The sequence below is a fragment of the Oxyura jamaicensis genome, chromosome 4, assembly GCF_011077185.1.
Source record: "Oxyura jamaicensis isolate SHBP4307 breed ruddy duck chromosome 4, BPBGC_Ojam_1.0, whole genome shotgun sequence".
Taxonomy (NCBI): domain Eukaryota; kingdom Metazoa; phylum Chordata; class Aves; order Anseriformes; family Anatidae; genus Oxyura; species Oxyura jamaicensis.
In genome coordinates this window covers 72501971-72514012 of record NC_048896.1, presented here as the reverse complement: position 1 = coordinate 72514012, position 12042 = coordinate 72501971, and the positions used below count along the sequence as shown (strand labels likewise).

The window sequence follows — 12042 nt, the reverse complement described above, 5'->3', positions numbered from 1 at the left end:
ATGAAACAGTTGGGAGATAAGGGAAAATGCCTATTTAAGGACAAAGTAAAAGAGTGTGTTATAGTAAGGAAAAGAGATATGGTAACTCATATTAATTTGATTTGCTTTTTGCAGTAACAGACTCTGACATTTGTAATCCAAATGAGCACATGGGAATGAACCTAGCTACAAACCAGGCAAAATCACTGCCCTTTACTGTGGCCGTTACTGGATGTCTACTACCTATAACATACAAACACACTCATAGGAACACAAAGGATTCTGACACTTGATAAAGGTCGTGTTTTCCACTCCATTCAGAGCAAAATTTGAATATTAGAAACTCAGGTGTTTACTACTATGAGCTGTACGAAAAGACACGAGGCATTTAACCTGCAGATTTTATGTACTGCCCTTTTATTTTTTGTCCATAGGAGCTCAGCACACCATAAACCAAACTTTCATCCAAAAGCTCTGTGTAACAGAGAGGAGTTATTACTGTTACCTTTCAGGTGAGAACCTAAGGCACAGAGAAGTCATGGCCTACATCCTCAAAAGGAACTTAAGCACATCATCAGGACCTGTATGTCTAAATTACTCTGAAGATGAAGGCCCAAGATCACACTGGAAGTCATTAAAAAGAAAGAAGGCCTGCTGCAAAATTGTCCTTCTCAGAAAGATTCTGAAAACCTCAGCTGACAAGCTGCATTGTATATTGTGTTAAAAACAAGCTTTGATCTGAAGAAGAGCTAATTTGATGAACAGATGCACGTGGTAAAACACTGTAGCAGGAAAACGGGCTTTTTCCAGTCAAACCACTGGGGAAAAGTAAATACACACAGAAGAATAACAATATACATCTTTTATAGCTGCCTTTTTTTTTAAAAAAAAAAAAAAAATTAAAAAAATCTGTTCAGCCCATCCTTTCTTTAATGTGTATGTAATGGTCAAAATGCTACATATACTAATGGAGATAAACAGATAGCACTTAAAGATGACAGCCAGACTAGAAGCAGACAATCCCAATTGGAAGCCACTACAATCTGTTCTAAAAGAATGGAAATGGACTTTGTTGAGACAAACGTCTATGCTGTATATTGTCCTGTACCGTACAGAAAGAGCCGGCACTACAGAACCTTTCTATAGACCTCAGTGTCTTGAAAGCCTCCAGTTCCTGAATAAACAACAGTTGTAAATGCAATCTCATGTTCTGTTCTGAAAATCTATCTACAGTGCTCGGTACCATACCATATTTTGCGCACCTTAGACTGGCAGGGATGGTTACTGGTATCCTGTTTCTGTTCTCCAGACAGAGCAACATCTTTGGCTTGCAGCATTTGGTTCTGCAATAAAATATAACAGTCCATTAGACAGGACCAACATGTTCACCTTTTATCTTTTAAAATCTTGTAACAGAATCCATAAAAAGAGTTGCTTGTGCTGTCTCACCGTTACCTGCTCTGGGGCCTGCTGTGGCCCATGAGTTCCCCCCATGCTGTGTGAGGAGACATCAGCGCATCCAAGGCGAGGAGCTGGGCTGGGAGAGAGACTTGATGGGTACTGTGGCTTTTTTCAAGTGAGAATTTAAAAATATTTTATTATTTTTTATGGGGAAAAAATAGATGGGAACTGCTGTATGGACAGGTCGAGCAGATTCTCAGGGCATGAGATGAGCCGTCTCTGCTGGGTTTTGCCTGGGGACTGCACCAGGACACTTTGCAGCCAGGTGGACACCTCAGGCCGCTCCCTGCCACCTTGTCCCCCCGGGGGCCGCCGCTTTTCGCCTCAGGGCCCCCCTTCCCCGCACCGCCGGGGAGGCCCCGAGCCCTGCGGCGGGCGGGCTCCTTGCTGCCCAGCCCGCTCCGTGACAGGGCAAGCGGCAGGCAGCCGCCTCCCGGGGCGCACCCTCAAGACTTGCAGGAGGGAAGCGACAGCAGCCTCCCCTCGGCGGAGGAACCTCCCGGGAGGCGGCCGGGAGCTCGACGCCCCCCGGTGCAGGCTGGGCTCGGCTCCGCGCACCCGGCGGCCCCTCCTGAGCGGCGGTGGCGGCGGAGCCGGGCTCCGCAGCGCGCATGCTCGGCGCCGCCGCCATTTTGGTGGGGCCGGGAGTTATCCAGCGGGAGCGGCGGCGGCGGAGCTCGCTGGGCCCGGCTCGGTGGCGGCGGCGAGGAGGAGGGGGTGCCCGCTGCGGAGATGGCCAACATCGCGGTGCAGAGGATCAAGCGGGAGTTCAAGGAGGTGCTGAAGAGCGAGGAGGTCAGAGCCTCTCCCCGTTGTCCCCCCCTTACAGACCGCCGCCGCCACCCTCCTCCTCCTCCTCCTCCCCCGGCTGCGGGGGGGGGGGGGAGGCGGCGGCGGCGGCCCCGCCGGTCCCCCCCGGCCCCAGCTCCTCCTCCCCGCCGCCGGGGGTGGACCCGGCCCGCGGCCCCGGGAAGGGGAAGGGCGAGGCCCGGGGAGACGGCACCCGTCGGGCCCTTCCCCCGGGGGCGGAGGGGGAGAACGGGAACGTGTGGGGAAAGCCCCCGGTGAGGGGCGGCCGCTGCTGGGCCTGCCCCGCCGCCCCCGGCCCTCGCCCCCGCAGCCGAGGCCCTGCCCGCCGGGGAGAGGTGGCTCGGGGTGGGCCGGGGGTGCTGGGGCAGGGGGAGGTAACACTTCACAGCCCCTCCAGCTCGCCCCGCAGGGCTGAGGCTGGGGAGTGTGTCTTTTACGTTATTCTTCTGCGTTTCTTGCAGGTAAATCCCTCTTTACGTAGGGTGCTTCAATGCAGAACTTCCATTACCCCAGTGTAGGTTTTCACCTTCAGGTGGATGGATTTAAAACCTTACTCCTTTCTGTCTTGCTACATAGCCTTCCTGTCTCTCTCAGCAGAATGTTTCTGGAATGATGTGTACCTGAGGGGTGTGCGGTGGTCGGTAAGACAAGCTGGCTGCTTCCAGGGTGCATCAAAGAAGTTTTGGAGCTGTTTGGGGCCGTACACGGCAGCTTTTGCAGTGTTGCATCAGTATAGCTTCTGCTGTGTCTGGGGCTGAGTTGGTGAACGTCAGCCAGATCGGATTTAATAGTTGTGTCGTCATTGTCGTCCTACTTGGGATGATGTTGCAGGTTAGATGCTTGTGAAATGTTAATGTGAGCCTGTAACTCCTACTGCTGGTGTTTTAGAAATCTGGACACATTCACGGAGGACAAGCTGAGAGGGTGTTTTTTGAAGGTAGTGATGGTTTAAGGAAAACATGTTTAGGGTAGCAGTAGGTGATATGCTTTAAAATTTAGTGTGCTAACAGTATTGTTGCTATGCAGCTTGAACTAGCCCCTAGAAAAACACAAGGGCCTTGTTTTACAGCTGCCTTTAGAGCCCAGGCTGTTGTCACCAAGTTCTTGCATACTGACTACAGGATTGCCTGTAAGCTAAGAGAAATTTCTAGGTGGGTATCTTCATACCAAAGCTACAAAGACTAGACCTGGTACCCCATGTAACAGCTGATATTGTGGGAACAAAGAAGACTTTATCTGGTAGTGCTGTATAACAGCTTCAAGACAGCTTCCCTTTGCATGATGCAGGGAAAACAAACAAAAAAATAAGTTCTCCAGTTTGAGGGAGGGAAGGGGAATCCATGCCAAATTTTCATACTCTAAAGGTTGGATCCAGTGAGCACATTTCTTCTCTGTTCCTGTTTTAGTCTATGCAGTGAACACCTCAGCATAGGAGGCTGTAAATGAAGACTATTTCATAGTATTATAGTATTATTTAAACTGAGCAAAACTTCCCACAAATAATAATTATGAAATATATTATGAAACTTTAAAATTAAAACACAAGAGTTTGATATTTCTTTCCCTGCCACTAGTAAGCCACGTGAGTGTTATATTGGTATAGGAGTGTATATGTGGAATTGCTGCTTACAGGATATGCTACCTGTATCTTGAATATGTAATTTCGGTGTTCGTCAGTGCTTAAAGTTTAGACAAACAAATTTTATTGTGAATGTTTTCACGTTCAAAGGTGATCAAACAGTGGTGTCAGTATTACCACTAAGCATGAAAATGCATGGAATGAGGTGATGAATAGGGAGGTCTAAGTATACAAATCAAAAAGGAAAACAAATGTTTTCTTCTGCATAATTTGTGTACTAAGAGGAGTCTTAAACCTTGTTCCTTTAAAAAAAAAATCACAAATGGTGATGCTAAATTTGTTATTTAGAGGTTTAAGTCTCTCTATGAAGGCAAGGTGGCTCACATTATCTGCTCTTAAATTATTCTTGATTTGATGCTTTGAGCTACACCTGAACATGAAGAGCAGCCCCTCTGTTGCTTTGCAGATGCAGTAAGAGCATAAATGTCCAGGGGGAGGGGGTGGGCACACTTGAAAGAATACAGAGGGAGTTTTCTCTCTGTCTTCCAGCACTCATCTGGGGACTGAAATAGGGTGGTAGAACCAGAAATGTTTAAAAAGGAGAAGCTGGATGGTAATTAATTTCTTCCTCAATTGAAATGTGTATTGGAAGCAGCAAATTTCACTTCTAAATATCAATGCAGAAAGAGTTCTGAAAAGTGTGTTTATCTGTGCTATAGATAAGGTGTACTATTTATATGAATAAATATACTTAGTGCTCTCTGTTTTTGTGGTATAAATGGTATTTCTGGGAAATTATTAAAACAATTTTTAGACTTGTCTTAAATCTTTGGTTTACAGGTAAGAGAAGGGATATATTGGGGAGTGGTGACAGCATTTAACATCTTTACACACTAGAGCAGCAGAAGCATTTTTTTCTGCTGGCTTTGTTTTGTCTAATTTTATTATAAGCTCTCAGACATTAAGGATATTGTGCATTTAGCAGAGATCCTTGTAGCTTTGCATCTTTTCAAATATTTGAATTAAGTAGGTAAAGCTAACAATTTATTTGTCAGGAGTGCTCCATACCCTTCTGTGTGTAGAAAAAGTTTTAAAATTCTAAGGTAGATGAGGTGCTGAATCTTTAACAAAGATGAAGTTGTTAGTCTAGGTAGTAACTTGACAAGTTAAATGTGATAATTTACTGCACTATGCTTGTATTAAAAGTTAAAATGAGTAAGCAGTACGTTAATTCACACAATACTTCAAATCTTAGTCTAGGCAAGGTATCAGTTGCTCAACTTTCTCTTTTCTTGTTCTAACATTTCATTAATTTGTTATCTTGCTGGTTTCATGGGTTAGGCTAAATGAAACTCTTAAAGTAGCAAAACACAGAAGTATGAGGCTGCAGCATGATGGAGAAACCAAAAATTGCTGGAGGGAGAGTAGTAGCCCAGTTTTTTCATCTTCCTTCTTGATAAGCAGATGATGGCTTTGGTGGAGGTTAGTATTATTTCAGAATAAAGTTACTGGAGTGCTGCAGTGGGTAGCCAAATTCTTACCTTCTTTCTGTTTATAAGCAGCTGTATTAGGAGGGGAAGAACCTGGCACTTAATTACAAGAAACACTGAAAAATCTTGTGGTCATGTAAATACTGACGCTAAGAAGTGGTAGTAGTTCATCAGGCATGTTAATGTGATTTTTTTTCATATTTTAATAAGCATCACATGTTATGCTTTAAAGGAATGGTATTATGCTAACAGTGAAGGGTTCAAACTTCTTTTTCGTGTAGAAATGTAAGGAGTTTTCAGGTCATCTCTAAGTCAAAGGATATTCTAGGTAGTGAAACCACTGCTCTGGTACTGAAGGTAGCATGCTGGTAAACACAGCTTTCTCTGAGCAAGGGAAGAGTTATTGGTGTCTCTACCACTAAATGTTCCTCCCGTGTGTATCAGAAGGCAGGGGCTTATCTGCATGGGAGTTAAACCCAGATAGAGCTGAGAATAAATTGCACTCAACAGCAGTTATAGAACATGAATATCTGCACGAGCAGATACGTGAATAAGCAGTTAAAATTTGTAACTAACTGGAATCCAAAATAGCTTTCCAGTGGAAACAGTAGCTTGATGGCAAAAATTTAGTTACCCACTTCCTTCTTGGAGATGCAGCATCTGTTCTGGAGTCTGCTACCTGTTTCTGCCCTACAGGAGGAAGGGAGCAGGGTAAGGTATCAATAGCGTGCCGTGCTGTGCCCCTTCCTTGGCCTGGAGGGAGAACTCTAGCAAGTAGCTCTGGTGTTTGCTCTTACCATGTGATCTTGTCAGTTCAGGAGGTGCTAAGTGGCATCTGTGTCTTGCTATTTGGAAAAGCCATGAACTGGGGCTTGAGGAAACTTCATTACTCTGTTGGTATATAAGTAGTTTTGGGCGCTACAAAGTAAATTTGCTAAAATGGAGGCTTTTACTAGTAAATGTGCTTTTTACTAGTAATTATGCTTTGGTGTCATTAGAAAGGCCTGGTGGAGAAAGCGTGTTGGTTTTTTTTTTTTTTTTTCCATTTGTTATGTAGAACCAAAGCAGATATAAAGGAATGAAATGTCTTCTGTTATGGCTTTGAATCAACAACAGTGTTTAAACAATGTCAATCTTCTGCTCATCTACGTGTCTAAGCTTTGATTCATAAGCATGGTCTGTGGAGGTCAGTCCAGGTTTAGTGAACGCAGCTGGTCTGTCTGTGAGTAGAGCTAGAGCAGGCCTAGTTAATTTAAAAAGTTTTAAAATGAGAACTTTTAAACCAAAGTCATTGTGTTGGTACCAACGTCTGTTCAACATCTCAGAAAACTTGCATGTGATACCAAATAGGGCAGGAGGGAAGCATCAACGCCCTGGAGTACAGTCTGCTGTGCAGAGGAACTGAACTTTGTGGAGTCAAACAGTTACATACAAAGTTCTGCATCTGGGAGGAGATGGCACCATGCATCAGTAGATACAGACTGGGGTCTGCCAAGGCAAAGCAGGTTAGCAGAAAAAGACCTCTGTGCCCTAGTGGACATCAAGTTGAAGACGTTTCAGCTGTGGCCTTATGGCAAAGAAGGCCAACTGCATACTGGGTTGCATTAGCAAGAATAGTGAGAGGGTTGAGGGAGGTGGTTCTTCACTTGTATCCTGCACTTGTGAGACCCTGTCTGGAGTGTTGTGTCCAATTTTGTGTTTTCCTGTATAAGAAAGACATTAATTTACTGAAGGGTGCCCATCAGAACACCGTAAAGAGGATTAAAGGGCTGGAGCACATGAGGAGAGTTTGAGAGAAGTGGTTAAAAGGATGTCTTCATGCCCTCCACAAATACCTGTCTCTGGAGAAGAATCAGACTTGTTTCAGGAGTGCACAGGGATAGGATGAGAAGCAGCAGACAAAAAAAGCTGGAGCATGATAAATTCTGACTGGACACTGAAAAAAATTTGCCATGACAATAGGCAGGCATTGTACCAGACTGGCCAGAGAGGCTGTGAAATCTCTGTCCTTGGAGATACTCAAAACTCAATTAGTCAAATTCTCTATCTCATGCTGCTCTTGTTGAGTGTGCTTTGAGCAGGAGGCTTGGTACTAGATACCCTCCAAATATCTCTTCCTACATGCTTCCGTGTCTCTATATAACATATATAATCCTGATTATTGGTGTGTTTTTCCTTTTTGTGCAAGAAAGTAACACAGAGGCTACAACTGTCACCACACCTGGTAAAACATTTTCCCTGTAAACAAACTGAAGAACTTTTAACTAGAGTTTTTGTCTACAGAAGCTTCTACTATTATAAGGCAATAATGAATCTTTTTTGTCTTCAAATTAGAAGATTGTGGCTTTTTTTTTTTTCCTGGTGGATGCAAAGCTGTCATGGTTTTTAGGTTGAATGAGTCCTGGGTTGGAATCATGAAGGTGGAAGGGATGTGAGATTCATAATGCTTCTTTAAGTGGTGTTTCTCTGAAATGTGAGGATCTTAACTTTAAAATAGCTGTTTGTGGTGTCCTTTGTACATTGCTGGAAGGAACTGTCTACTCCGTATTTTAAGCTCTGCCTGTGATTATAGGCAAGACAAGGTTTAGAGCTGTTTCTTCTAATCAAAGGTTACCTAAAAGGATACTGAAATGCCATTGCTGTGCATATTTGGTTTTATTGTTCCACTGTGGTGTGTTTGGTTATGTCTTCCAGTTTGTGCTAGAAAATTGTAGAATCATCTAGTTTGGAAAAGACCTTCAAGATCATCAAGTCCAACCATCAGGCTGACCTATCAAGCCCTCTCAGGAAACCATGTCCTTTAGACAAAGTAACTCAGAATGGATCTGTGCATCTCTGCCTTTGAAGGAGCTTTTAAGTCACTTTTTCTTGGTAGCTAAGGAGTAGCTTGCTCAAAACAAAATGCATGTGTTTTAAGGAAAGTGCTCACTATTCTCAGTTCTAAGGTGATCTTTCTGAAGTATTGCTTTACATGTATTTTTATACCTGTCATACAACTGTACTTTTAAAATAAGTATGATGTAGTTACTAATAAATGCTAGCATTATGAAAAACACTATGTAAATTTGATTCAGAATACTTAATGCATACTAGTGATCATTTGACCAGACCTGTGAGTTAGCCAAGCGTTGGTAATGGGGATATTTGTGCAGGGAAGGCAAGATCTGCTGCTGCTTCCTGCATTCAGTTAATGGCATTTTTCTTGTTAATATGTATCCAGCTGAGTCCAGGTTTTGAGTGAGCAGTCTATATTGGCTGGCAGAATCCCAAAGATACTGGGAGTTAATGGAAAGCAGGAAAAACTTGGTTTCCAGTGAAGTCAGGCTCATTTGGTTGCCTCTTGTAATCTCTTAAAAACGAGGGGAGAGACAGCAGTCACTAGTTAGGGGACTGGGTTAGTCAGTTTAGGATTAGGGGTTAGGCTGCAGCTGCCAGATGGTACCTTCTGAGCACAATTCTGTGTGGGCCTAAGGACAGCAGAAACTAGCCCATTCTTTAACCTTCCCAGTCTCCCATTCATTCTTCTGTGCTTGTTTTCAGGCATTTGGCTTTAATAGGAAAGAAGTGTACGAGTTCAAAGGTTAGTTCACTTTACTCAGTCTGAAACTTAAAGAAATTTAATATTTTATTGTAGTAAGTTTGTATAATTACAAGACTGTGCAGGAAACTACTGGTTAACAGTCCAATCTTGAGTTGTGTCTAATGGTCTTTCAGTTGCATTAAACTTGCTAAATTAGTGCAATACTTAGTGTAGTTCTTAAGTTACTTACTGTTAAGTGGTTTCTAGCTTATTTTCAAGATCTAACAAGGATTGTTGTCACTGCTTCATTTTTACACTGGTAAAAATGAATGACACTATTGGTGGTATTAAATTGAGAAAACGCTTCTGGTTAAACTTTGTAGTTAATACACAGGCTTTCTGTATCTGACAAACTAGGTAAAACTTTGCAATTTAGATGAAGAAAATAAGCAATTTAGTTCTATCACAAAGGCTCTGAATTTTGAGAAATGGTATTCTCTAGGGACTTAGTCCACCTTTGCACTACTAACCTAACAAGCTTTTCCCCTTCATATGATATCCATATGATACTCATATGATACCCATATCGTATGAAGAACTATGGGTGCTAATACTTGTAATATTTGAATTTGGAGCACCTCAGTCTGCTTGCTAGAAGCATTTCAAAAAGTGGTTATCCACATAATAAACAAAGTACCTCTGTGAGCAGCAAAAGTAACCTTGTTGAGGACTAGATCTGTGTCTGTTGTTTTAACAGAATTGTGCTAAGCATGTGGGTTGTTCTAGCCATCAGTGTCCACACAGGAGAGGTGTTGTGAACATCCCTGGCTATAGAAGAAACTTCATTCAGTACTTCTACTTCTGACACCGGAAAACTCAGTCGCACTGCTTAACTCCAGTTTGGCTATGCTCATGGCTGAGACAGCTGAGCTCACACTGTACATCGTTGTTCTGTTGGAAGGGTGATAGGGACTATGCTGTCTACTTCTGTCTGTTGTCACGAGACACATAGAAAACTAATTTTTATTTGTTATTTCATCATCTCTTCATTACTAGCCAGTAAGACGAATAGTTCTTTAGGAAAAATATGACTAATGACTGTGTAATTCTAGTGGCTTTGGAAAATTGAGGTTTAAGGTAACATGCCTTCAGATTCTGAAATGGGTTTGTGCAATGATTTATGGAGAGTAAACAAACAAATACCTTTTATTTAGGTAAGTATTGTAGTTCAAGACAAATCAACACCCAGAACGAGAGACACAAATGTATTATTTTTAGCTGGAAATGAACTGTGAGAAAGTACTCTTAAACACATCCCAATATAGCAAAAACTTAAGTGTAGTGGAGGCTATTAGGAAATAAAGTAGCATGTACAAGTGGAAATCACAGTAGCTGAGTTTTAATTGTTCCCTTTCTGGAAACTCTCAGAGCCTTTATGGCATTTGAGTAAGCCCTTTCACTTTGGAATGAGGGTGTCCATATGGGAAGGTAGCACGGGAAAAACTGTTCAGAGCTATTTCTACGTCTTCAAGCTCTGGGACTGAGAGCATTAGCATAATTGATTTAAAATGAGCTGAATCCTATGATTCCTTTGTATGTAGAATTACTAGCAACCTAAGCAGGGCAGACTTACCAAAGTGACTGCAGAATCTGCCTCAAATGGTTTTGTGTGTTTATAGAATGACTAATTCAGAGTATGATTCAAACTGTTTATTAAAGCATCCTTTTAACTGTAGGGTTTTTCAGTTGTTTTGCATCAAAACCAGAACTGTGCGTGAAAAATGAAGGACATGCATCTTGCATTCCTGCAAAATTGCTTATTTGTTTAGGCTTTCCTGAACTGGATTATCCAGAGCAGGGGTCCCTTTGCACTGTGCCCATACTAACTGGTGGTCAGCATCTCAGGGGCACTCACGTTAGGTTAGGGTTCCACTGCTGCAACTCCTGCCATGATTAATGCTTCTAGGTACTGTAAATATCATGCATAGTTAAACAGACATAGCCTACGTCTGTGTTAGGGTCCTTACACCAGTACAAGAGTGCAAGTATGTTGCTGTATACACAGCTTGCGTGGTGTGGTTAAACTGGTGAAGCTGTGCCATCCCCAAGAGCGAGACAAGCGATGATTGTATAACTGCTCCTGGAGCTTCTGCTGGCATAGCTGTGTCAGTTACACCTCTGCGTGCCCGTGACTGACACAGCTATTTTGTCAGAAACAGTTTAGACAGACACTAGAGCTGAAGTTTCAGAATTCTTTTAAGCTGTCCTAAGGCAGTGCCAAGAAGCGGTGTCACGTTCCTCTTGCAGCCTGGTCTCCTCTTCCTGCTTTAATGCTCCTCCTTATTGCAGTTTGTGGTGGATGAAATAAGGGAGTTGGGTTATAATGAAGAAACCTTCTTAATGAGATAGCTGTAACCCAGGTGACTGCTGTGCAGTTGGATGAACGTCTGCACAAAATCCAACCCCTTCTTTATGTATCAGGACCTTGGCAGCTGGTTGACACTGCCCTGATTTTGGTAGGGTGATGTTTTAACAGCTGAACGTCAGCAAGAATGGCATTTAGATACCTCAACGTTTTATTAAAATTTGATGTTATGCTAGGTCTAGCTCTTTCAAAATGAAGATGTTTAATACTGATGTTTTGTGTCCTTACAGGAAAAAAATCCCCCAAGTACTTTTCTTGTATGTAAATACTGGTAATAACACAGAATTTTAAAGTTGATACAGGTTTAGTCTCTTGTTAAAACAATTAAAGAAAGATTTAGAAATGTATTTAACTTAAAAGTGCGATAAATATGAAAACTTTTGTATGAGTCTGTTGGCAGTACTACAGAAATATTCCACAGTATTCATATTTCTATCTCCTTAGATGTATTTGAATATGTTACATATTAGCATATTGATGAATAAACTAAACTTTGCTATTAGTATACAGAACTAACCTAACTTAATTTTTCTAAAACAAGCATAACAAGAAAATACATGTGAAACACGCTGAGGTGGGATAGAATGTGAAATGTGAAGGAAGTTTGAGACTGAAAGTGATAGTAGCATCAGAGTTTTGTAGGAAAATGCATTTCTTTGTGTTGACCTTTCCTTGTCTAGGAAAATTGTTCTTTAACGTGCTTTAGACAGACTTGCTTCCTTTCTTTTCCCTTCTATGATTCTATGATTCTATGATTCTATGATTCTATGATTCTATG

The 12042-nt window shown here is 42.3% G+C and overlaps 1 protein-coding gene and 1 long non-coding RNA gene across 3 annotated transcripts in view; one reads left to right on the top strand and one right to left on the bottom strand.

Moving 5' to 3' along the window:
• Positions 1–885: 885 nt before the first annotated feature.
• On the bottom strand, positions 886–1745 carry LOC118167036. Its single transcript, XR_004750891.1, has 2 exons — positions 1435–1745; positions 886–1322 (listed from the first exon to the last, which is right to left on the bottom strand). It is a non-coding gene; the product is annotated as an uncharacterized LOC118167036 (long non-coding RNA).
• Positions 1746–2084: 339 nt separating this feature from the next.
• The window catches only part of UBE2K (ubiquitin conjugating enzyme E2 K), a 38106-nt gene continuing 28148 nt past the window's right edge, over positions 2085–12042 (top strand). The window contains exons 1-2 of one of the 2 annotated variants that reach the window (XM_035326246.1): positions 6767–6789; positions 8860–8899. In XM_035326246.1, coding sequence (XP_035182137.1) covers positions 6782–6789; positions 8860–8899 — 48 coding nt within the window. In that variant the 5' untranslated portion in view covers positions 6767–6781. Of the gene's footprint in view, positions 2236–6766; positions 6790–8859; positions 8900–12042 lie in introns of those variants that run through there. The other variant, XM_035326245.1, reaches the window with a different exon arrangement.